The following is a 23,955-nucleotide window of genomic DNA, read 5'->3' as shown; positions in this document are numbered from 1 at the left end:
GTTCTGATATTCCAGTGCCAAGTCAAGGTAACCTTTGCTACATCTGTATGTGCATAAAACTTCACAGGTGAGTAATAGTACAACAGATGGTGAGCAGACACATGTACTGTATGTGTAGTTGTGACAATAGCCGTGTACTGTTGCACTGAAGACAAATAGGACATGTATATAACTAAAATGTATATACCATCCATTTTTAATAATGCAGATCAGTCTACAGAAACAACCTTGTCAGCCCTGCTCATATCAAACGTTTCATGGAGAGGATGGTGGGACCCATTTCAGCCCCTGTAACTACAACAAAGGGGGGGGGGGAGAAGGATTACAGAAGGAAGTATCGGATGGATTGTCCTGATTTTTAATATTGTCAACTGTATCATACTGACACCGAGATAATTGCTGGAGATCTTGCTAAAAGTGACCAAAGAACTGGCTTGGCCCAATTGACTAGATGCTTGTATTAAATATTTATAGGAAATCTTTGTTTTTCTTCACCAGCAATTAATATAACCTTGTCATCTCAGCAGTCTCATTTGCCCATTTATCATTCCTGTAAAACTACTGCCCTAAATTTTGCCTTAATTTACTTATTTTACACCTATGGATCCCATGGAATGTTGCTGAAGTGATCGTACTTGATTTGATGGTCAGTAGACTTTTGTGGTCATGGTACAGTATATAGAGTATATCTGGTTACTTTAGGGTTGAATGATGAGAGTATAAACAGCTTGACAAGTCTGATCAGATTGGTGGCGGTTCACTTTTCATTATGTATGGTATTGTTGAACATATTAAATGATGCACCTAGTGTTTGGCCAAAAATCCATCCTTTAGGCATACTCTAGGCTGGAATACATTGGCATCACTTTTTTATTGCATGATACAGCATTGACACATTGGCCAACATTACAATGGGAGTCAGTTGCCAAAATACAGGGAAGTCAATGCCCAAGGTAAGCCACGGTATGCCTATACAGCATCAGATACTGAAGGCTTCTGTCGAAGGCATGCATCAAGGAATACTACTGACATTTTCCACTGATGGGATAAAAATACAAAATGTTAGCAGACTTATGATGCATTTCCACTGGCAAATTGTGACTGCTGACTGGCTACATGTAATCCGATCGGCAGTCATCTAATAGCTGGTGACTACAGACTGAGTGCAATTCCCATGCCCACAGAACGATCGTTAATACAGTCTTTTTGTGCACTTTAAATAGCATTGTTCTCGGCAGCACATGTCCTGTTTCGATGCTGTGATGTGCTGCCGAGAATGGTAATTTTTAAGCTTAAAAATAATTTTACCTGATGAATGAGTGCTTTGAGCGGATAATCAGGGAAGAGTAATACTGGGAAAGCTCATTCCCGATTAGCGATGGTAAATGCACACTTACAATGTTCTGATTTTTAGCATAGAACATGTACACATTTATTTACTTAGATTGCATTAATCTGGATTGTCCTTTTAGAAGCTACATGTTCATACCTCTTAACATTTAAATCCCAAATCGTAGGACATTTTAATCTTTTATGCCCAGAAATTCCCCCCAAACCACCTCGAAATGCCTCTTCTTCTACAAACTTTCATAACCTGTGGTCATTTTTGACCTCGTGTTCATGAGACAATCCCGCTAAGCGATCTCTGATTGTATTCCACCCACATTTGACATTCATACACAAGACTGATGATAAACATATTTCAATAGCATTCTATTGTTGATCTTACTTGCAAACTAAAACAGGCTGACATACCGGGGGTCCTTGTTTTCCTTTCAATCCAGGAGGTCCCGGCAAACCCAGAGTACCCTATTAAAATCAAAAGACTCAGTCACTGAGGGATATTAATGTATACAATACTATCAATAAACTGGTTAAAAACCACCAAAGAAACCATAAAACTAAAACAAAAGTAATCCAAAAACATCACAGAAAATTGTATTATGACATGATTGATCATATAATAAGATGTTTTCTTTTGATCAATTAAAGAGTATGCGATAAAATAAGGTAATAAATGTCATCAATGGACAGAACAGGGATCCTGAGTCTCCCATGTGAGTCGCACATGCAGTCTACCGCTTGACTACAAGCCTATTCGATTCACAAAGATAGCCAAGTACTCTTTTTGTCACCTGTACTGACTTGCTGTTTCCCAAGGCAGTAAGAAGTAGGCGCTGCGAGACCTCTATTCTTGTGTTTGGTAAGGGTCCGGAATATGAAAAAGGATGTGTGATGTAATGATTTTCAGAAGAAATAGGAGGCTCGAGAGCTCCATTCTTGTGTATAGTAAGGGTCCCGAAGATTAAAAGGATGTGTGACGTAATGTTTTTCAGAAGATAGAGGAGGCTCGAGACGTCCATTCTTGTGTTCGGTAAGGGAACCCAAGAAGATGAAAAAGAACGTGTGATTTAATATTTCTCAGAAGATATAGGAGGCTCAAGACCTCCATTCTTGTGTATGGTAAGGGAGCCCAAGAAGATAAAAAAGGATGTGTGATGTAATGTTTCTCAGAAGACATAGGAGGCTCGAGAGCTCCATTCTTGTGTTTGGTAAGGGTCCCGAAGATGAAAAGGATGTGTGACGTAATGTTTTTCAGAAGATATAGAAGGCTCGAGACCTCCATTCTTGTGTATGGTAAGGGAGCCCAAGAAGATAAAAAAGGATGTGTGATGTAATGTTTCTCAGAAGACATAGGAGGCTCGAGAGCTCCATTCTTGTGTTTGGTAAGGGTCCCGAAGATGAAAAGGATGTGTGACGTAATGTTTTTCAGAAGATAGAGGAGGCTCGAGACCTCCATTCTTGTGTTTGGTAAGGGAACCCAAGAAGATAAAAAAGGATGTGTGATATAATGTTTTTCAGAAGATATAGGAGGCTCGAGACCTCCATTCTTGTGTTTGGTTAGGGTCCCGAAGATTAAAAAGGATGTGTGATGTAATGTTTATCAGAAGATATAGGAGGCTCGGGACCTACCGTACATTCTTGTGTTTGGTAAGGGTTCTGAAGCTGAAAAAGGATGTGTGATGTAATGTTTTTTAGAAGATATAGGAGGCTTGAGAGCTCCATTCTTGTGTTTGGTAAGGGTCCCGAAGATGAAAAAGGTTGTGTGATGTAATGTTTCTCAGAAGTGATGGGAGGCTCGAGACCTCCATTCTTGTGTTTGGAAAGGGTCCCGAAGATGAAAAAGGATGTGTGATGTAATGTTTTTTAGAAGATATACGAGGCTCGAGCCCCCCATTCTTGTGTATGGTAAGGGTCCGGAAGATGAAAAAAAATGTGTGATGTAATGTTTCTCAGAAGTAATGGGAGGCTCGAGACCTCCATTCTTGTCTTTGGAAAGGGTCCCGAACATGAAAAAGGATGTGTGATGTAATGTTTTTCAGAAGATATAGGAGGCTCGAGACCTCCATTCTTGTGTTTGGTAAGGGTCCCGAAGATTAAAAAGGATGTGTGATGTAATGTTTCTCACAAGATATAGGAGGCTAGAGACCTCCATTCTTGTGTTTGGTAAGGGAACCCAAGAAGATAAAAAAGGATGTGTGATGTAATGTCTTTCAGAAGAATTAGGAGGCTCGAGAGCTCCATTCTTGTGTTTGGTAAGGGCCCCGAAGATTAAAAAGGATGTGTGATGTAATGTTTTTTAGAAGATATAGGAAGCTCGAGACCTCCATTCTTGTGTTTGGTAAGGGCCTCGAAGTTGAAAAAGGATGTGTGATGTAATGTTTCTCAGAAGATATAGGAGGCTTGAGAGCTCCATTCTTATGTTTGGTAAGGGAACCCAAGAAGATAAAAAAGGATGTGTGATGTAATGTCCTATACCCCACCCTGGAAACATCCCCTATCCTCTAAAAGGAATTTGATATTCCCTGGACCTCTATATGCCCCCCCTCCCCCACCCCCGTATTTTTACCATATGCTTTGGCAATGCTAACATGTACTTAGTCCTGCCAATAAAGCTCATTTGAATTTGAATTTGAATTTGAATGTCTTTCAGAAGAATTAGGAGGCTCGAGAGCTCCATTCTTGTGTTTGGTAAGGGTCCGAAGATGAAAAAGGATGTGTGATGTAATGTTTCTCACAAGATATAGGAGGCTAGAGACCTCCATTCTTGTGTTTGGTAAGGGAACCCAAGAAGATAAAAAAGGATGTGTGATGTAATGTTTTTCAGAAGATATAGGAGGCTCGAGACCTCCATTCTTGTGTTTGGTAAGGGCCCCGAAGATTAAAAAGGATGTGTGATGTAATGTTTTTCAGAAGAATTAGGAGGCTCAGGACCTCCATTCTTGTGTTTGGTAAGGGTTCTGAAGATGAAAAAGGATGTGTGATGTAATGTTTTTTAGAAGATATAGGAAGCTCGAGACCTCCATTCTTGTGTTTGGTAAGGGCCTCGAAGTTGAAAAAGGATGTGTGATGTAATGTTTCTCAGAAGATATAGGAGGCTCGAGACCTCCATTCTTATGTTTGGTAAGGGAACCCAAGAAGATAAAAAAGGATGTGTGACGTAATGTCTTTCAGAAGAATTAGGAGGCTCAGGACCTCCATTCTTGTGTTTGGTAAGGGTCCGAAGATGAAAAAGGATGTGTGATATAATGTTTTTATAAGCAAACCCTTTTAAAGTCCACAGCATCATCAAAATATTCTATGGCAATGATTTCCAGCCTTATTATCATGGGACAAGCTCTAAAAGTTGTTTCCACTCCCTCCAGGAAGCTAGGTGTAGGAGACCATAAAGCATTTTACAATAGATCATGGCTGAGATTTATTGATAGATTTGCCAATCCTCATGCTAAGTATTTATGATGCTAAATTTAGTTTGCCATCTATACTTTAGGAGAGGTAATGCTTACATCTCTTATCTTCTGGGGAACCCAAGACTTGGTCCTAGGGACTCCTGATTAGTAACTGGTTATATGAGACATACATATCTCCTGCTTTTTTCTTAAAGCGAACCTTAGACTTGCAATAAATGTGTAATTTTTTTAAAAACCTGGATTAAAATCCGCTCTTCTCCTGAATCCGTCATTGTTTTTCTTTTGCTCCTGCGCCTCTCTGTTCCGGAGATATGGCCCTTTTCTTCCCTGTATATAAATCTAGTCTTTTTAGCCAAAGGGGCATTAACCCTCATGACGACGCCCACAGAGAAAAAGTTGAAGACCATTCCCTATTGGCTAAAAAGACTAGATTTATATACAGGGAAGAAAAGGGCCATATCTCCGGAACAGAGAGGTGCAGGAGCAAAAGAAAAACAATGACGGATTCAGGAGAAGAGCGGCTTTTAATCCACATTTTCAAAAATGATATATTTAGACAGGGCCATATTTTAGGAATGGAGAGGCGCAGGAATACGAAAAAAAAAACAGATTCCAGAGAATAGCTGCATTTATGCCTGATAAAAAATACATATTTACCGTACGTCAAGTAACAGGACCACTTCAGCATTCTCCAAAATATATTTTATTTTCTTCTGTATTAAATGTATTTCTGCATTTTTTGCAGACAATTATAGGCAAAAATCCTAATTTATATCAACAAATGGTAATAATTAGCTGAAGGACTTTAGTTAGCAAAAATGTGTTTGTATTAATGATGCTTTTGTAAGCCGTACAAATCGATCTCAGTACAATGGGTTGTGGATTTATGGCCAAGTTGGACAAAGTATCTGCATTAGATACCACCAGCCTCCTGGGATCAAATTATTATTATTGTGTGGGAATAAATATGGTATTCCTATAAAAATGGTGTGAAACATACCTTATCTCCCTGATAGCCCGGCTCGCCCGGTTCCCCTGAGAATCCGACTTCACCCTAAATAATATATTGCGATAAGTCATATAATCACAAGGACGCTGAGAAATGTGCAAGGTTCGCTGGCAGCAACAGTTGTATAAATTCTCAGGAATTAAAAAGAATTAAAATTCCGAAATTCTGCCAAGTCGGCAACTTTGTAAGTCAATTATACTCTCAACAAATTTGATTAACTTTACAAGTGCGGATTTTCTATGTGATAATATTCACACTGATAATAGAAATATTTAGATCACCTTATCACCTTTCAGTCCAGGTTGCCCCATAATTCCTGGAAGGCCCTAGAATTGAAAAAAACAAAAGAGATATATAGCTTTTAGTTCTTATGGTCACATGAGCTAAAAAGTGATCCAATATGGATGGTTCACAGAATACCTGAGAACCAGGAATCCCAGGCGGCCCGGATGGTCCCACTGGCCCCACTTCTCCCTATAACGCAAAAAACCCCTACAATTAATAAGAATAATATTATGGGTATACTAGATGCTAAATATATTGCTGGCAACATTAATGGATTTACAGTAATTTTGGACGATTCCATCTCATTTCTGGGACTTTGAAGTTTGATGAGATTGCCTTTTTTTGAGTGACCGTGCCAACATTCATGAAGAATCCCTAAAAATAATTTTCTAATATACTTTTATTATATTTTCTTTGGCACTTCAGTAACTTAAAGAAGTCAGGTGACAGATTACCAGGTTCTCCGTTCCCCAAACACGAAACTAGTCGGGTTCCAAAGCTAGCCATAAACTGAGACTAAAGTAGCTGAGGTCAGTCCTGGACAGGAGACCAAAAAGTCTCCAATGTTTCCAAAGCTGAAAAGTAGTCACACGACTTCAAAATCACTCCAAAAGCCAAGGAGCGTCATTAAAATATATTTTGAATATATTTTATTTCCTTACTTAAGTAAAGATCAAGACAACAATTTGGCTTAAATGGAATTTGTCAGCAGGTTTTTGCTATGTAATTTGAGAGCAGCACAATGTGGGGGCAAAGATCCTCATTCCTGCGATGTGTCTCTTACTGGGCTGCGTTTTGCTGTTTCAAGACAATCAGTGTTTTATCAGCAGAAGATTATCACTACAGGTCTTGTGCCTCCTAGTCCAACCGCGCCCCCACCACTGATTATAAGATTTCAGTCAATACACAGTGTACACAGAAAGCGTCCAATCAGTGGTGTGGGCGGGGTTATACAGGGTTCAGGATTCCGAGCTCTGCTATATCTGCAGCAGAGAAATCTGTGATTCCATCATAAATGCTGCACCCAGTAATCTAAGTGATACATCACTGGTATCAGGGTCTATGTCCCTACCTTATGCTGATGTAAAAAAAATCTGGTGAGGGATTCCCTTTCATAAATTCACAAAGCTTAGGGATACTTTAACTCTAAATATACCACTTCCCACTGAAAACACAATTTATGTGAATACTAAAAGATTTTTCTTCAAAATATACTTTATCCCACTAAACACATTTATCAAATCTCCACAGGATAGTTGGAAAATGTGAGATCACTGGGGTCAAACTACCAGCATTCTAACCAGTGCCAAAGGTAGGACCCCCAGTGATCATGCATTTATCATCTATCCTGTGAAGACATAAGACATGTATTTAGTGGGGTAGTTTGGATTTACTTTGGATTATCATCACTAGTCAAATGCAAGTTTAGGCATTGTATAGGTCAAATGTACAAATGTGTCCTTCATTAACTTCAACATGATATCCTGAGATGTATGGTGTGGGGGTATTTAATGTGAAAAAAATGTATGCGTCTGACTGCCATCCATCAACCCTCTGACAGGCTCTCATGTTCAAAAGAAATGTATGTGCTAGTGTATATTTTTTTTTACTGTATGGTATAATGACAAATTGTATAAATTTCCAACCACCAAGCCTGATTGACAGCTCCTCAGTATCCCTCCTCCCTGCTGCTCAATTTCCACCCACCAAGTCTGATTGACAGATCCTCAGTATCCCTCCTCCCTGCTGCTCAATTTCCATCCACCAAGCCTGATTGACAGCTCCTCAGTGTCCCCCCCCTGCTCCTCAATTTCCACCCACATAGCCTGACTGACAGCTCCCCAGTGTCACTCCTCCCTGCTGCTGAGTTGCTACCCACATAGCCTGACTGACAGCTCCCCAGTGTGACTCCTCCCTGCTGCTGAGTTTCTACCGACATAGCCTGATTGACAGCTCCCCAGTGTCACTCTTCCCTGCTGCTGAGTTTCTACCCACATAGCCTGACTGACAGCTCCTCAGTGTCCCTCCTCCCTGCTGCTGAGTTTCTACTGACATAGCCTGACTGACAGCTCCCCAGTGTGACTCCTCCCTGCTGCTGAGTTTCTACCGACATAGCCTAACTGACAGCTCCCCAGTGTTACTCTTCCCTGCTGCTGAGTTTCTACCCACATAGCCTGACTGACAGCTCCCCAGTGTCCCTCCTCCCTGCTGCTGAGTTTCTATCCACATAGCCTGACTGACAGCTCCTCAGTGTCATTCCTCCCTGCTGCCGAGTTTCTATCCACATTGCCTGACTGACAGCTCCTCAGTGTCACTCCTCCCTGCTGCTGAGTTTCTACCCACATAGCCTGACTGACAGCTCCCCAGTGTCACTCCTCCCTTGCTGCTGAGTTTCTACCCACATAGCCTGACTGACAGCTCCCCAGTGTCACTCCTCCCTGCTGCTGAGTTTCTATCCACATAGCCTGACTGACAGCTCCCCAGTGTCACTCCTCCCTTGCTGCTGAGTTTCTACCCACATAGCCTGACTGACAGCTCCCCAGTGTCACTCCTCCCTGCTGCTGAGTGTTTACCCGCATAGCCTGACTGACAGCTCCTCAGTGTCACTCCTCCCTGCTGCTGAGTTTCTACCCACATAGCCTGACTGACAGCTCCCCAGTGTCACTCCTCCCTGCTGCTGAGTTTCTACCCACATAGCCTGACTGGCAGCTCCCCAGTGTCACTCCTCCCTGCTGCTGAGTTTCTATCCACATAGCCTGACTGACAGCTCCCCAGTGTCACTCCTCCCTGCTGCTGAGTTTTTACCCGCATAGCCTGACTGACAGCTCCTCAGTGTCCCTCCTCCCTGCTGATGAGTTTCTATCCACATAGCCTGACTGACAGCTCCTCAGTGTCACTCCTCCCTGCTGCTGAGTTTTTACCCGCATAGCCTGACTGACAGCTCCCCAGTGTCACTCCTCCCTGCTGATGAGTTTCTATCCACATAGCCTGACTGACAGCTCCTCAGTGTCACTCCTCCCTGCTGCTGAGTTTTTACCCGCATAGCCTGACTGACAGCTCCCCAGTGTCACTCCTCCCTGCTGCTGAGTTTCTACCCACATTGCCTGACTGACAGCTCCTCAGTGTCCCTCCTCCCTGCTGCTGAGTTTCTACCCACATAGCCTGACTGACAGTTCCTCAGTGTCCCTCTTTCCAGCTGCTGAAATCTCACTGTTCAGTACAAGCTGCAGCTGTCACTCAGGCTGGGTGGACAGAGACTGACAACTGTACACTCTGAGATACATAATGGCTATCTTAATATCAGGATTATACCGTCAATCTAACATGGATTTTAAAAGCAAGTACATCAGACTCATCAAGTTGATCTTTCTGCAAGACCTCCTTTAGAAGTCCATACCTGAAGAAAGGGACTAATTTTTATCAATATTTTGAGTCAGAGTTTTATCGGTGTGTTAATTTTACTTTTTACCATCATTGCTTCATCAGTGATTTTCTCATATGATAAAAAAAATAATTTGCAAAGTTTCTCCTACCCTTTACAATGTGAAAAATAGCAGATGGAGTGTGCATAGATGGCATCGACACGGTCCATGCGAAAACAAGGACATGTGAACAGCACCATAGACTATAATGGGTACATGTTCTCTCTGCAAAAAGCATGAATTGTGCAAAGTATGTGAAAAGCGGATGTCTGAATGAGGCCTAATACAGATGGAACATGGTCCGGTACTGATCAGCCAATAGGTGGCACTGCTGAGCCTCCTCATTACTCCGCCGCAGCTGCTGACTACGGCGTTTCTTCCAATGTGTGCGATAGAAACATATGTGATATTTTGGAAAGCTAAGAGTTTTCTTGTGGCACCAGAAAAAATAAATAACTGAAGTTTTTACAAGTTTGCATATAAGTGAACTAGATGGTGGCCCGATTCGAATGCATCGGGTATTCTAGAATATGCATGTCCACGTAGTATATTGCCCAGCCATGTAGTATATTGCCCAGCCACATAATATATTGCCCAGCTACGTAGTATATTGCCCAGCCACATAGTATATTGCCCAGCCACATAGTATATTGCCCAGCCACATAGTATATTGCCCAGCCACATAGTATATTGCCCAGCTACGTAGTATATTGCACAGCCCACGTAGTATATTGCCCAGCCACATAGTATATTGCCCAGCCACATAGTATATTGCCCAGCCACATAGTATATTGCCCAGCCACATAGTATATTGCCCAGCTACGTAGTATATTGCACAGCCCACGTAGTATATTGCCCAGCCACATAGTATATTGCCCAGCCACATAGTATATTGCCCAGCCACATAGTATATTGCCCAGCCACATAGTATATTGCCCAGCTACATAGTATATTGCACAGCCCACGTAGTATATTGCCCAGCCACATAGTATATTGCACAGCCCACGTAGTATATTGCCCAGTCACGTAGTATATTGCCCAGTCACGTAGTATATTGCCCAGTCACGTAGTATATTGCCCAGCCACATAGTATATTGCCCAGCCACGTAGTATATTGCCAAGTTACGTAGTATATTGCCAGGCCACATAGTATATTGCACAGCGATTTAGTATACAGCACAGAGCCATGTAGTATATTGCCCAGTTACGTAGTATACAGCACAGAACCACGTAGTATATTGCTCAGCCACGTAGTATATTGCCCAGCTACGTAGTATATTGCCCAGCCACATAGTATATTGCCCAGCCACATAGTATATTGCCCAGCCACGTAGTATATTGCCCAGCCACGTAGTATATTGCCCAGCCACGTATGTCACAGGTTAAAAAATAAAAAATAAACATACTCACCTTCCGATCCGAGGGCCCCTTGTAGTTCTGTCACCGTGCGGCAGCTTCCGGTCCCAGGGTGTGATGACGTCGCGGTCACATGACCGTGACGTCATGGCAGGTCCTTGTCGCATACCATCATTGCAACCGGATCCTGCCGGTTGCATGGAGCGGTCACCAGAGCGTCGCAAGGAGCGGGAAAGGCGGTGGAAGGTGAGTAATTAGGGGGTGATGTAAGAGTAAAACAATAGGTAATTATCAGCTATGTCTGCCCTTGAAAAATCTGTCTTATCTACATTCATCACAGTAAACTTATCGCTATAGAGGTAGGAGTTGCAAGTGGCCTCGGTTCCTGGGGTGGCCCATAGGTCCATCTGTCCCATAAGACACCAGTATTAAAAATGGCACATGGTAAAGAGGAGACCCTGTTACAGATTTAGCCATGGGGCCCAGAAGTTTGCCAAAAATTGAAAGTACTCCAAAGCCTCCAGCTGCCCAGACAAATGTGTATGGTCCTACTGACGTCTTCACTGCTGTGTTGTCACACACTATTTGTGCAGTTTTTTTTTTATTGTTTTATGGCTTTCTTTCCCTATCTCTACTGAACTGTGATGTCCTCTTACTATCCAGATTCACAAGCTGCTGCATTTCCTGCCTCAGCTTTTATACGGGCTATGATAGTGTCTCCTGATGAAATGTGCGATATTATGTAATGTCATAGCTCCAAAGAATTATGAAAAAACCTGCCCGAAGCCATGTGTTCCTTCTCTGGCTGATGCAATCTTCTGAAATGTGTAATTTAGCTGCAGACATTTTTAACGATTAGCAAAAGAGTCGATTTGCAAATTGATAGAATTTTGGCGATGCCAGTGAATTTCTAAAAATTCCACACAAGTTCGATTTGCATTGATTGGAGTAACTCATCTCTAGTAACTACTAATAAAAGTTACTTTCAATGAAGATGTCTGGGAGGTGAATATGAGGGTGTGAACAGGATTCTACTCTTCAATTATGAATTATTGGGCTCCTGATTTACCAATTCCAGTCAATGACAAGAGAAATAAGACAGACGCTCTGAGATCTCAGAGTCCTAACAGTGATCTAATATTTCTTGCCATTGAAAGAAGAGAAAAAGATAGTAAACTTAATGAAATGAGAATGTTTTATTCCTACTTACCCCTAAACGGGGTCTCTGAATCCCCCTGGTGTTATATAAAAGCCTTTACTGAGTGATTCCAAGCACCCCCCCGTTCATCAGATTCTTGGCACTTTGCGGGGTCAATATGGAGATGAAGTATTTATTTCACAAGTCGTTCAGATTCGGTAGCCGAGAACTGTGGCTAACGCTCTACAATAAATCACGGGACTCTTAAGATCTACAGCTGGGATAGCGGCTTAGTGTTGGCAGCTCGGTAACGCTCTATTGTCTAAAACCAAAATGTTCCAGGCTGATTTGTGTCAATTGTCCAACAAGCGAAAAAGGCGGAATGCCAACTGGCAAGACTCGCTGTAGACAGGAAGAGAGACGTTATTTTGTGAAAGATCTTTTAAGGAGCAGGTGGGACACCAACAATGAGCGTTGGAAAGCTTCAGAGAAAGTGCGAAACATTTCAATGTGATGCCTACTACAGGGCGTCAGGTCGGGTTTTTTAGAGGGATTTCTATCAGCTTTCATGTAGGATAGATCTCATAATATGGATAATTTAAAGCGGTTTTCTAGTTTAGGGAAACCCCTGTTTTCTGTCTGCAATTAACTAAAGCTCCTTTATGGGTAGGACATTGACCATGGGTTGCACTGGAAAGAGTTTCCTTCCTCAGATTCATTGATGGTGGCCAATGGTCACACAGGAGATAATTTGCACAACTTGAAAAGAGAAAAAGTTCTCACCGTACTTAATAAATAAATGATGGCCTTGTCTAGTGCTGCGAACCCACACAAAGCATCCAAAGGAAATAATGAGGTAGGATAGGCACACCTTGATAAAATTTTCAAGCTTTATTTCATATCCAAAAGGTTAAAAGTTCTACATGATGATAATAAAACGCACTCTGAATGTGTCTTATTATTATCATGTGGAACTTTTAATCCTTTGGATATGAAATAAAGCTTGAAGATTTTATTGGGATGCGCCAATCGTACGTCATTTTTTTTCTTGACATCAGATAATTTGTATACTTGTATGCATGGAGCATTGGCTGTAAGGCTATAAGTCAGCTGCTGTCAATAGCACCTGGCATCCAGAGCACTTGGCTAAGACTTCAGGCAAGTGGCCTGTACATATGGCAAGTGCCACATCCAACTATGTCCACATCTGCAGTGTGCGGACAAAGTTTAAAGTGCATGATGGTTCAGAGAGCCAATTTTTGTAGTGTTTGGTGCACCCCCCGGGGCATTATTACCTTCAAATGGGCACACGGGGGGAAGTATTACTTTCAATTAAGCAATGCTTCTCAATGGGAACCAGTCCTGCCAGAACTAGGTGTTCTATGAGTGCCCCACACTTGGTGTTAGCTTATCATTTGTGGTCACACACGATGGAAGGTCATAACAAAATCTTCCCAGGAATGACAGTGCTTGTACGGAATCTCAGGTCATAGAGAAGACCGACCGGGTGGGAAAAGAGTGAGAGAGGCTGGAGAGCTGTAATTGCAGGGATAAACCCCCCCGCACTGGCAAATCATTTACCTAAAAATTTGCCAATGGATTTCTATAAAAAGATGACATTGACTCATTAAACAAAGATATGGACGGAATCACCATTTGCAGGGACTTTACATAACATAGTAACATAGTTAGTAAGGCCGAAAAAAGACATTTGTCCATCCAGTTCAGCCTATATTCCATCATAATAAATACCCAGATCTACGTCCTTCTACAGAACCTAATAATTGTATGATACAATATTGTTCTGCTCCAGGAAGACATCCAGGCCTCTCTTGAACCCCTCGACTGAGTTCGCCATCACCACCTCCTCAGGCAAGCAATTCCAGATTCTCACTGCCCTAACAGTAAAGAATCCTCTTCTGTGTTGGTGGAAAAACCTTCTCTCCTCCAGACGCAAAGAATGCCCCCTTGTGCCCGTCACCTTCCTTGGTATAAACAGATCCTCAGCGAGATATTTGTATTGTCCCCTTATATACTTATACATGGTTATTAGATCGCCCCTCAGTCGTCTTTTTTCTAGACTAAATAATCCTAATTTCGCTAATCTATCTGGGTATTGTAGTTCTCCCATCCCCTTTATTAATTTTGTTGCCCTCCTTTGTACTCTCTCTAGTTCCATTATATCCTTCCTGAGCACCGGTGCCCAAAACTGGACACAGTACTCCATGTGCGGTCTAACTAGGGATTTGTACAGAGGCAGTATAATGCTCTCATCATGTGTATCCAGACCTCTTTTAATGCACCCCATGATCCTGTTTGCCTTGGCAGCTGCTGCCTGGCACTGGCTGCTCCAGGTAAGTTTATCATTAACTAGGATCCCCAAGTCCTTCTCCCTGTCAGATTTACCCAGTGGTTTCCCGTTCAGTGTGTAATGGTGATATTGATTCCCTCTTCCCATGTGTATAACCTTACATTTATCATTGTTAAACCTCATCTGCCACCTTTCAGCCCAAGTTTCCAACTTATCCAGATCCATCTGTAGCAGAATACTATCTTCTCTTGTATTAACTGCTTTACATAGTTTTGTATCATCTGCAAATATCGATATTTTACTGTGTAAACCTTCTACCAGATCATTAATGAATATGTTGAAGAGAACAGGTCCCAATACTGACCCCTGCGGTACCCCACTGGTCACAGCGACCCAGTTAGAGACTATACCATTTATAACCACCCTCTGCTTTCTATCACTAAGCCAGTTACTAACCCATTTACACACATTTTCCCCCAGACCAAGCATTCTCATTTTGTGTACCAACCTCTTGTGCGGCACGGTATCAAACGCTTTGGAAAAATCGAGATATACCACGTCCAATGACTCACCGTGGTCCAGTCTATAGCTTACCTCTTCATAAAAACTGATTAGATTGGTTTGACAGGAGCGATTTCTCATAAACCCATGCTGATATGGAGTTAAACAGTTATTCTCATTGAGATAATCCAGAATAACATCCCTCAGAAACCCTTCAAATATTTTACCAACAATAGAGGTTAGACTTACTGGCCTATAATTTCCAGGTTCACTTTTAGAGCCCTTTTTGAATATTGGCACCACATTTGCTATGCGCCAGTCCTGCGGAACAGACCCTGTCGCTATAGAGTCACTAAAAATAAGAAATAATGGTTTATCTATTACATTACTTAGTTCTCTTAGTACTCGTGGGTGTATGCCATCCGGACCCGGAGATTTATCTATTTTAATCTTATTTAGCCGGTTTCGCACCTCTTCTTGGGTTAGATTGGTGACCCTTAATATAGGGTTTTCATTGTTTCTTGGGATTTCACCTAGCATTTCATTTTCCACCGTGAATACCGTGGAGAAGAAGGTGTTTAATATGTTAGCTTTTTCCTCGACATTAGTTTTCCTTGACATTAGTTTGGGGGTCTAAAAACCGGCTGAAAGGTTCCCTTTAAAAAGTTGGCAGAAACAACATTTTATTCATTTACATAATAAAATACTATTACCGGTAAGCTGCAAAAAGCTATTACACTTACTCTCAAGCCTGGAAAGCCAGCAGGTCCCGCACTACCAAGCGTTCCCTGTAAAATAACGTGAGACATCAGAGCGATCATCCAGATTAAGGATGAAGTCAGACGGCTGCACAAATCAGACCGAGATCAGACCCCAACGTTCGGACTGGCCGTCGGCTCTCCCGACAAGAGCCTGACAGCTGCATAGAAATACATGAAGCTGTCATGCTTGGGTAGGAATAGCCGCCGGCCAGTTCGTGCATTGCAGTCCAATCTTGGTCCGATTTATATGGCCGCCTGACTGCACCGTGCCTATAATTAAGAACCTTATCACATTTATTTTAAGTCTTACTTTTCATGGTTTTATTGTGCCATTTTGGTCAAGAGTTTTCCTCAACATCTTCGAGTTTAAAAGACCCAAACATTTTGGTAAATGATAGCCAGGCCACGTAAATGTATCTGTTCTACAAATATTTCCAAAAGTACATTATAAAATATTTAATCAATCCCATTGTGATTCCCTTCTCGTTATAATATTTATATGGTTATGTGAGCCAAGGAGCGCAAATATATAGTTTTTTTTTTCACAATACGACCTATATAACATATGGAAAACACATATGGACGAACGCAGACCAAAATAAACATCCAAATAAAAAAAAATAAAAAGATGCAATGAAAAGTTAATTTTTCCAATTGCCAGTAACGCAACAAAATATGCAACCTGAAAAAAATCCCATCTGTAATGTCTACGATGCGTTCATAAACAGAAGGGCTCCTGTTAATAAGCACGCAACGCCGTAAGTACAAATAAGGATTACATGAGGATGATCACAAGTAAAGCTGCTTTTGATGAGCGAGCCTATATTTCATTCCTCTGATTACTGCGCAGTTAACAATTGGGAGGAACTTGTACCTTAGGGCTTAAAATCTGCAGGGAAATATGACGTTAAAGTGAACCATATTTTGTTAGAAAGAAACAGCATGGATGATTTATGGGACGCCGGTAACTGTGTGGGTTTATGATGATGAGAAGGGTCTGTAATAGGACTGGACCACCATCGCGCTGACGTGATAAATTGCGTATTTTCATCTTTTTACATCAGTTTTCAGTGTAATATGGTCACTTTTCCTCTGGACATGTAGTTGTAAAAAAAGAGTTTTGCACACGCGCTTTGACTTTATCATTGCAGATGATGGTTGTGTACAGCGTTACTTAACCAGTCATTAACTTACTGGACTTCCATCTGGACCGTGAGGACCCCTATCACCAACATCTCCGAGGAAACCCTGTTGCAAAAAGAAAAAACCTTACTAAAAATGTGTGCAGTAAGAAAGACAAGCCCTATACGGACAAAGCATTAACATAATATAAGACGTAGTGATTGGTGCAGGTCTTTTACACTTTTGGTCCTTTTTTTCTCTTTCAACAAAGCATGCTCTGGTTATATTGTTGTTTTCAATGCATTTTTACAGGTTTCTCTATAGGAAAAAAAATCATCAAAAAGGCATGTCTGTATAAAACCCCACCACAATTTTAAAATTAAAAAAAAAAAAAAAAGTATAATAATCATGGCGCTTTTACAAAGTCAGAAAGATACTGAGCACTGTATGCGAAGAAAAATATTTCACAAGTAATGTTTTAGTCTTCCTTATTCTTGACTGTTCTTTTATGTTTCCAAACGTCAATTGAAGTCATTAGTCGTTTATCAAAACCTCTACAGACAAAGTTTTTTTTTTTTTTGTTTTTTTTTTTGAGTGTTGTGGGGCGTTTTTAAGTTGCATTTGTGCACATCATGCTTTAGACGTTTTTTTGCCATAGGCTTCCTTTGTCTTCCTTTTTCTTGGCTGGTGTGCCTTAATTTGGCCAGATGTCAATTTAACGTCTATAGTGCTTAATGAAACTCTATGCAAAGTGATTATGTTTGTTTGTTTGTTTATTTTTCAGGGATGTTTTAAGTTGCATTTGTGCACACCATGCTTTAGGCGTGTCTTTTGCCATAGGCTTCCTTTGACAAAAAATGGAAGCGAAACCCTTTGTTTAAAGTGTTAGCACAGGTTCTCATATTGGCAAAATGCAGCTGAATTTCAACTGCATTTTCTTGTGCGGAATATCAGCTTTTTTTTACAATTCAAGCAAAGTGGATGTAATATCTGCAAACTCGTCCATTAAGGCTATGTTTCCACAATGACTATTTGAGTTGCTATACACGGTAAAAATGCTGTACAGAAAAAAAAAGGATTAAATAAATGAAAAAGGCAATAAAAAATGCAACAAAATCATGCAATAAACAGTGTGGATTACTAACGGGTATTTTTCATGATGACACCTATGGATAACTTGAGGAAAATGCACATTTTTTGTTTTTCAATTTGTGGTCTCTCAAGAAAGAAAATATGTAAAAAAAATAAAATACCATTTTTATGCAAAAACCCTCTTTTTATACTAGTGGCATTAAATACGAGACTTTTTTTTACTGTATGGGATAACTGAAGATTTTTTTCAGATTGTGATTTTCACACAATTCAGAACTTTCGATCAGTCAAGTGTAAACTTTATACTTTTAGCCATATGGAAATTGAATTTGAAGCTTTCCGTAGTCGTTGTCCAGCTTTAAGCTATTAGCCCATTAGAGGGGGTAAGATAAGTGGCTGCCAGACACATCTGAAGCTGCTTATCTCCATGTGCAACAAAATAATTGGACAAGTAAAAATCTAACTGGTGGCGCGCAGAGATTTTGCCCAATATTGGGGAAATCGGAGGAATTTGGCAAAAGAAATGTAGGCAAACTCTCAGGAATGAAGGCACGGCGAGTGTCATCGGCAGCATGTGACTTGCATTCATTTGCTTCCTGTCTCTGGGCCGCACATTGGAGATTACATCACTGTATTTGCTTTGATAGGGCTGAATGTAATGTGCAGCCTGTGAACAGCTGTCGCCGCCATACAAATATACAGAGGAGGCCAGTTTGTCAGATGTGGATAATCGGAGGAATTAGTTGAGGAGACCAGAATTGCTGTATTCACATTAGACCTGAATTACTACTGTAAGATATGAAAAAAAAAAAAGAATTAATAAGAAAAAGTAATATGCTCACAGTTCAGATTGACTTATATCTTTCCCTACAGCATCTCTACTGGGAAAATAAAGAATTATAGTCCGGGTATAGAAAAAAAAGTTAAGTATTTATGTTGAACTTTTGGCAATTATTTTCAAGGGAGGAAAAGATGACAGATTAAGCCTTGGTGATTTTTTTAGGCCACGTTATATCAATTCCCCATCCATATTGATAACAATGAAAGATAGATCTATTAGTATATATCTCAATAACCAGGGTAAAGGGATTGTGTGGGATTTTAAGAAAGACAGGACTATTCCAAAGGCACCTCCCTGACCCTGTATGCCATTCGCATGACCACTGCAGCCCATCACTGTCTGCAGCAGTCATGTGTCGTCCATGATAACATCACTACTGAGGCTAGCGATTAGTGGTCGTAGTCACGTTAATGATTTGCTCTTTAGTCATTTTTTGTAGGCGGATTTAGCTGCACAAGTGCTGTGAAAATCCACAACATAAACCATGCTACTTCGGTTGTCAAATCCGCCACTCCGGTCAGTCTATGCTAAGCTTTGTGAAACCTCATCCACAATGCTGGTCCCTTAATACAATGCAAGTCTTCATCCTCTGGACATCTGGACCTCTGTAAAAATAGATTCTGGACAGTTCCTTTAAGACCTTCTTCGCCTTGGATGAAAATGATTGCACGAAGAACCATAGAACTAGTCTATAACTTTGGCAGGAGGCTTAAATAGCAGAAAGTCTTACAACGATTTCTTCTTCGCTTTTAACACAATATTGTCTATTTGACTGTTAATCCCAGATATTCCCAGGGGCCATAACATTAAAACAAGATCTACACTCCGATGTATAGCCTCAGCCCACAAATTAGCTGCTTCCATTGTGTTTCCGATAACCTAAATGCATTTCTCACACTCCAACAGCCCTGACCTCACCTCCAACTCCTACTTCTCCTACTTATGTATTTGTATACGGAACAGTGTGATTCAGGGGAGTAACATATTCCTGCAGATGCTGAAATTTGGGCTGGTCGGAGTTGAAGTCCATGTTGTAGCTTCTTGAGGCCAAGATCACTCCAGACAAATGATTTTATAAGAAGAGACAACCATGTCCAACTTGCTAATTAGATTGACCCTTGGCCTCCCACCCATGCCAATCATGGACTATAGAGTCCTGGACAATGAATTCGGCTAGCAAAAGCATTGTTTTGGCTCGTTTAGTTTGCATTACAATTCTCATTTTCATGACCATGGAAAAAGCATTTGGCTCAAGACTCCTTTATTATAAACTATCCCTCTACTGTGACCCCCGGTGATCTACTGTAATTTGCACAAATTTTCTTGGTGTATTGGTGTAGCAATAACATTTTACTATTTTATGCTGGGGATAATTTTATTAATTGGAAGTCCAAACTCCCTCTTTTAGGGGGTGGCGTAAATAAGTGGAGGATCAGGTCTACACAGAAGTGCCTAATCTAAAGATGTGCCAACTTTAGCAAACATTGTGAGCCACTCTGATAAATTTGGACAACTGTGTGATGGACAAAAGCGCACACACATAGAGGGGTATCACCTGGTAGAGATAGTGAAGGACGCAATCACCTGGCTAGAGGAGGGAATCTTCTTCCAAATTTATAATACTAGATCAGGATGATAGTACGTTGTACAGGGTAAATAAGAAGCATTTTATGTTCCAAAATAGTTCTTTATTGTACCAACGCATTTTAGCACCGTACCAACGCATTTTGGCACAGCACCAGCGCCTTTATCAAGGTTAATAATATTTGGTGTCAGTCCGGTGTCAAAACGCATTGGACCAATACAGAACCATTTTGCAACACAAAAGGCTTCTTATGTACCGCAGCACAACCTGTACAATGTGATATTGTCTTCCTCTACTACTATGATAAAATTGGCAAAATAGCCAAAACTGATTTCTACATTTTTTTTCTCGTGATGAATTTTCCTTAAATGTTTGGTCCCATTACATCAACTCTAGAGGGGAAAGTTGGTATTACTTTCTCCCCATATCATAGGTTGTATGTGTAATGCGGGACAGGACAGGTCCGTCAGAGTGAGAGACGCTCTTTGTAAAGAGCTCTGTACTGTGGCCAAGAGATGAGGGTCCTGGACAGAGGAGATCAACACTAATAACTCAGAATTCCCTTAAAATATAAATGGAATTGAGCTTTCTAACAGAGTTCTCTGTAAGAGCACAGCCATGACTGCAGTGGTTAGATGCTTTCCATATGGCAGCATCTTGTCTTTTAGGCTTAGTGGTCCTTTAAGTGCTTCACGAGAGGCAGGACAGCTGTGGTTTACAAGCGCTACTGTTGTGCGACACACCTAGATCTGCATTCTTAGTTATAGCTTCTTAAATCTTTTATGTGAAAACAAATCATTGATTTTTGGCAATGTCTGAATCACACTGCTGAGTTCATGAACTAAGGTGAAGCCTTTATATAAACCATGTGGGCCGCTAACTCAAGTTCTGTATTTTTAATTATGAATGTGTGGGGGTTTTTTTTTAGCACAATTTGTATTTGTAAGGACTTGTGTAGTAATTCCACCCACAAGTGGAAATTCTGGATTCGGTGGGATAGCCTCAGTACAAATGGCCCCTAAAGTGTTATATTTGGAAGAACATTGCCAATTTCTCCTCCACCATTGCTCTTATCTCGCAAGACAATCTTATCTTATTTTGAGGACAAATTGGTCTGTAGTACTGAGGCTGCTCACTGCTAATAGCTTTTTTTGTTTGTGTTTGGGTACTTTCTCATGTGCCATGTTGATGCAGTTTTTATAGCTGTACAGTGGAGGAGATCTGCTGAAGTTACACTAGGCTCTCTACGTAACATATGCAGCTCACACAGGGCTGGACTGGCCATCTGGCAAATGCCAGAAGGGCCTGTCTGGTTGTGGGCTGCACTGTCTGCTACATTGTTAGCAGAATCAGTGTTCTCAAGACACCCATAGTGTTGAGAGTTGTGATGGAGCACAAAGTCGGTGACACCATCACTTACCCCAGCAGACCTCTGGTATCATTTGAAATATTGGTCTGGTAGTAAATCTTGCGTTCCTCCATCCTGGGTAATATTTGTAATATATACCATCTGGTGCTTGGGAACGGGTACAGCATGGGCCTGTGTGATTTCAAATGCCAGGGCTGAATTTCAGCCCCAGTCCGTATCTGAGCTCACACATAATATAGACATCTCATTTTGCTACACCACAGGATTAAAAGTCAATGTAAAAGTTACTAAGGCTAGGTTCACATTGCGTTATGTGAACCCGTTTAACGGACTACGTTACACCGCGGCATAACGCGGTGTAACGTAGTCCGTTAATGCCGCCATTGCTTGTAATGGCGAAAGCATCGCTAGTGCACGTCCACATTGGGCGTGCGCTAGCGATGTGCCATCATTTGAGTGACGGACCTCGAACGTTGCTTGCAGCGTTCGCGGTCCGTTCCTCGCTAGCGCAGATCGGGCATCTGCGCTAGCGGGATCGGTAAACGCGATCCCTTTTGGGACATTGCGTTAGCGCAGTCCGTAGCGCTATGCGCTAAACGGACTGCCCTAACGCAATGTGAACCTAGCCTAACAGTCTTTAGACATGTATTTAACAGTCCTATGGCAGGCAGTCAGTGGATAACTACATTGGTCTAAAATTCTGTAACAACCTCCGCACCTCTTCTTTACCCCAGGTGCCCGTGTAACTGATTTCTGGACTTTAGTTATAGCAGAGGTCTTTGGTTATGGGCCAGACCCATACATGCCCGAGTTTTATCTGATATTCGGATCTAATGCAAGTCAATGAGTGCGTGGAAATCATCAGACTACACCCGGATGACACAATGGAGAAGATGGAGAAATTTTGTTTTCCATCTTCTCCTCGGTGTGCTCTAATTCTCTCATCAGAGAGAATCACATCACACTATGCTCACACTCGGATCAGAGTTTGATCAAAGTGTCATTTGCATAATCAGCCCGATTTTCTCAGATGACAGAATCTACGGCCATCTGCACCTGCCCTTATCCTTGGGGCCTAACATCTGAATCATTGGACCCAATGGCCACTAATTAGACATTGTTCCTCTAGTTAATTAGGATCTTTGCTTTTAGAATATTTTGATATTATTTATTGGTGAAAGAAATACTTTTGAAACTATTGAAATACACTTCTCCAGACAATGCTAAGATTAGTTTTTTTCACTTTATAAGTAGCCCCGAAGTGGTGACCAGAGACCCTGCTACCATTTCAGATGTAGCTGGTAGGAGTCCCGGGCAGAGATGGAGACCTATTGAGAGTGTCAGCCATATGAGAAAGAAGAATCCAATAAGTAATTAGATTATTTATAAACTTATCAAACATAGTTATTTGTCTTGCCAAAATGCCCATGGGGTACTGAACACTAAACTTACCACAAATTACAGTAGAGGAGCAGTGTTTTGAAGATCATCCAGTTATATAGACTCAAAGCAGACACTTGGGTTCTGCGCCAGCAAAATGACATTACTGATGGAATAACGTGTTTCCACAAATCATCCAATAACTTGTGCCAGGTAAGAGATCCTTGTCAACCTGTGAACATCTGATCTGTAAAGCCAGTAAATCTGCAGGCATTTCTCCTTGCCCCATAGTTGTCCCTCTTTTTGCTCCGTTGCTCTGACCTCTTGGTGTACAATTACACAGTGGCCATTTCTATTTGGCTGAAAGAACCCGAGGATTTTCTTTCTCTCTCTCTCTTTGTACACCCGAAATCGACAAGTGCTGTTATTCACAGCCTCCATTTATCGCAGATCATTCATTAAAACCTGATGTGTTTGGGATCACGTAGCAAACAGGAGGGACACGGGATACAAAGTCAACGAGTCATTATATTCACAAAACCAGGTTAAAAAACACATGAAGGCTTCCATCTTTCACATGGAGGTTTTTTTGCACCTTTTTTCTTTTTGGCTTATAATAAACAATATGATTTTTATATTTTTTATAAGAATGTTTATGATATTTTTATACATGTGCTTTTTTAATACATTTTATTTCTATAGAGAACCATATGGAACAATTCTTCCTCTTTTTTTTCATGAGCCATAACTTTTTTAATTTTCCCTCTAAATAGCCAATGGAGGGCTTCTTTTTTTGCAAGATGAGTAGTAGCTGTGAATAAGGCTACGTTCACATTTGCGTTGTGCGCTGCTGCGTCGGCGACGCAACGCACAACGCAAACAAGAACGCATGCAAAACGCATAGTTTTGCGACGCATGCATCCTTTTTTTGCCGGATTTTGGACGCAAAAAAAATGCATCTTGCTGTGTCCTCTGCGCCCTAACGCTTGCGGCAAAAAAGACGCATGCATCACAAAACGCATGCAAACGCAT

General features: G+C 41.2%; 1 protein-coding gene across 1 annotated transcript in view; it reads right to left on the bottom strand.

Moving 5' to 3' along the window:
• COL24A1 (collagen type XXIV alpha 1 chain) overlaps nucleotides 1-23,955 on the bottom strand; it is a 261,918-nt gene that overhangs the window by 131,732 nt on the left and 106,231 nt on the right. Inside the window, exons 13-18 of the mRNA XM_069737975.1 lie at nucleotides 16,729-16,782; nucleotides 15,517-15,561; nucleotides 6,181-6,234; nucleotides 6,042-6,086; nucleotides 5,752-5,805; nucleotides 1,756-1,809 (exon numbers count right to left, since the gene is read on the bottom strand). Coding sequence (XP_069594076.1) covers nucleotides 1,756-1,809; nucleotides 5,752-5,805; nucleotides 6,042-6,086; nucleotides 6,181-6,234; nucleotides 15,517-15,561; nucleotides 16,729-16,782 — 306 coding nt within the window. The remainder of the gene's footprint in view (nucleotides 1-1,755; nucleotides 1,810-5,751; nucleotides 5,806-6,041; nucleotides 6,087-6,180; nucleotides 6,235-15,516; nucleotides 15,562-16,728; nucleotides 16,783-23,955) is intronic.

This window comes from Ranitomeya imitator, chromosome 8 (assembly GCF_032444005.1).
Source record: "Ranitomeya imitator isolate aRanImi1 chromosome 8, aRanImi1.pri, whole genome shotgun sequence".
Classification (NCBI taxonomy): Eukaryota; Metazoa; Chordata; class Amphibia; order Anura; family Dendrobatidae; genus Ranitomeya; species Ranitomeya imitator.
The sequence above is the reverse complement of the archived record's forward strand: the minus strand, read 5'-3'. Positions and strand labels throughout refer to the sequence as shown.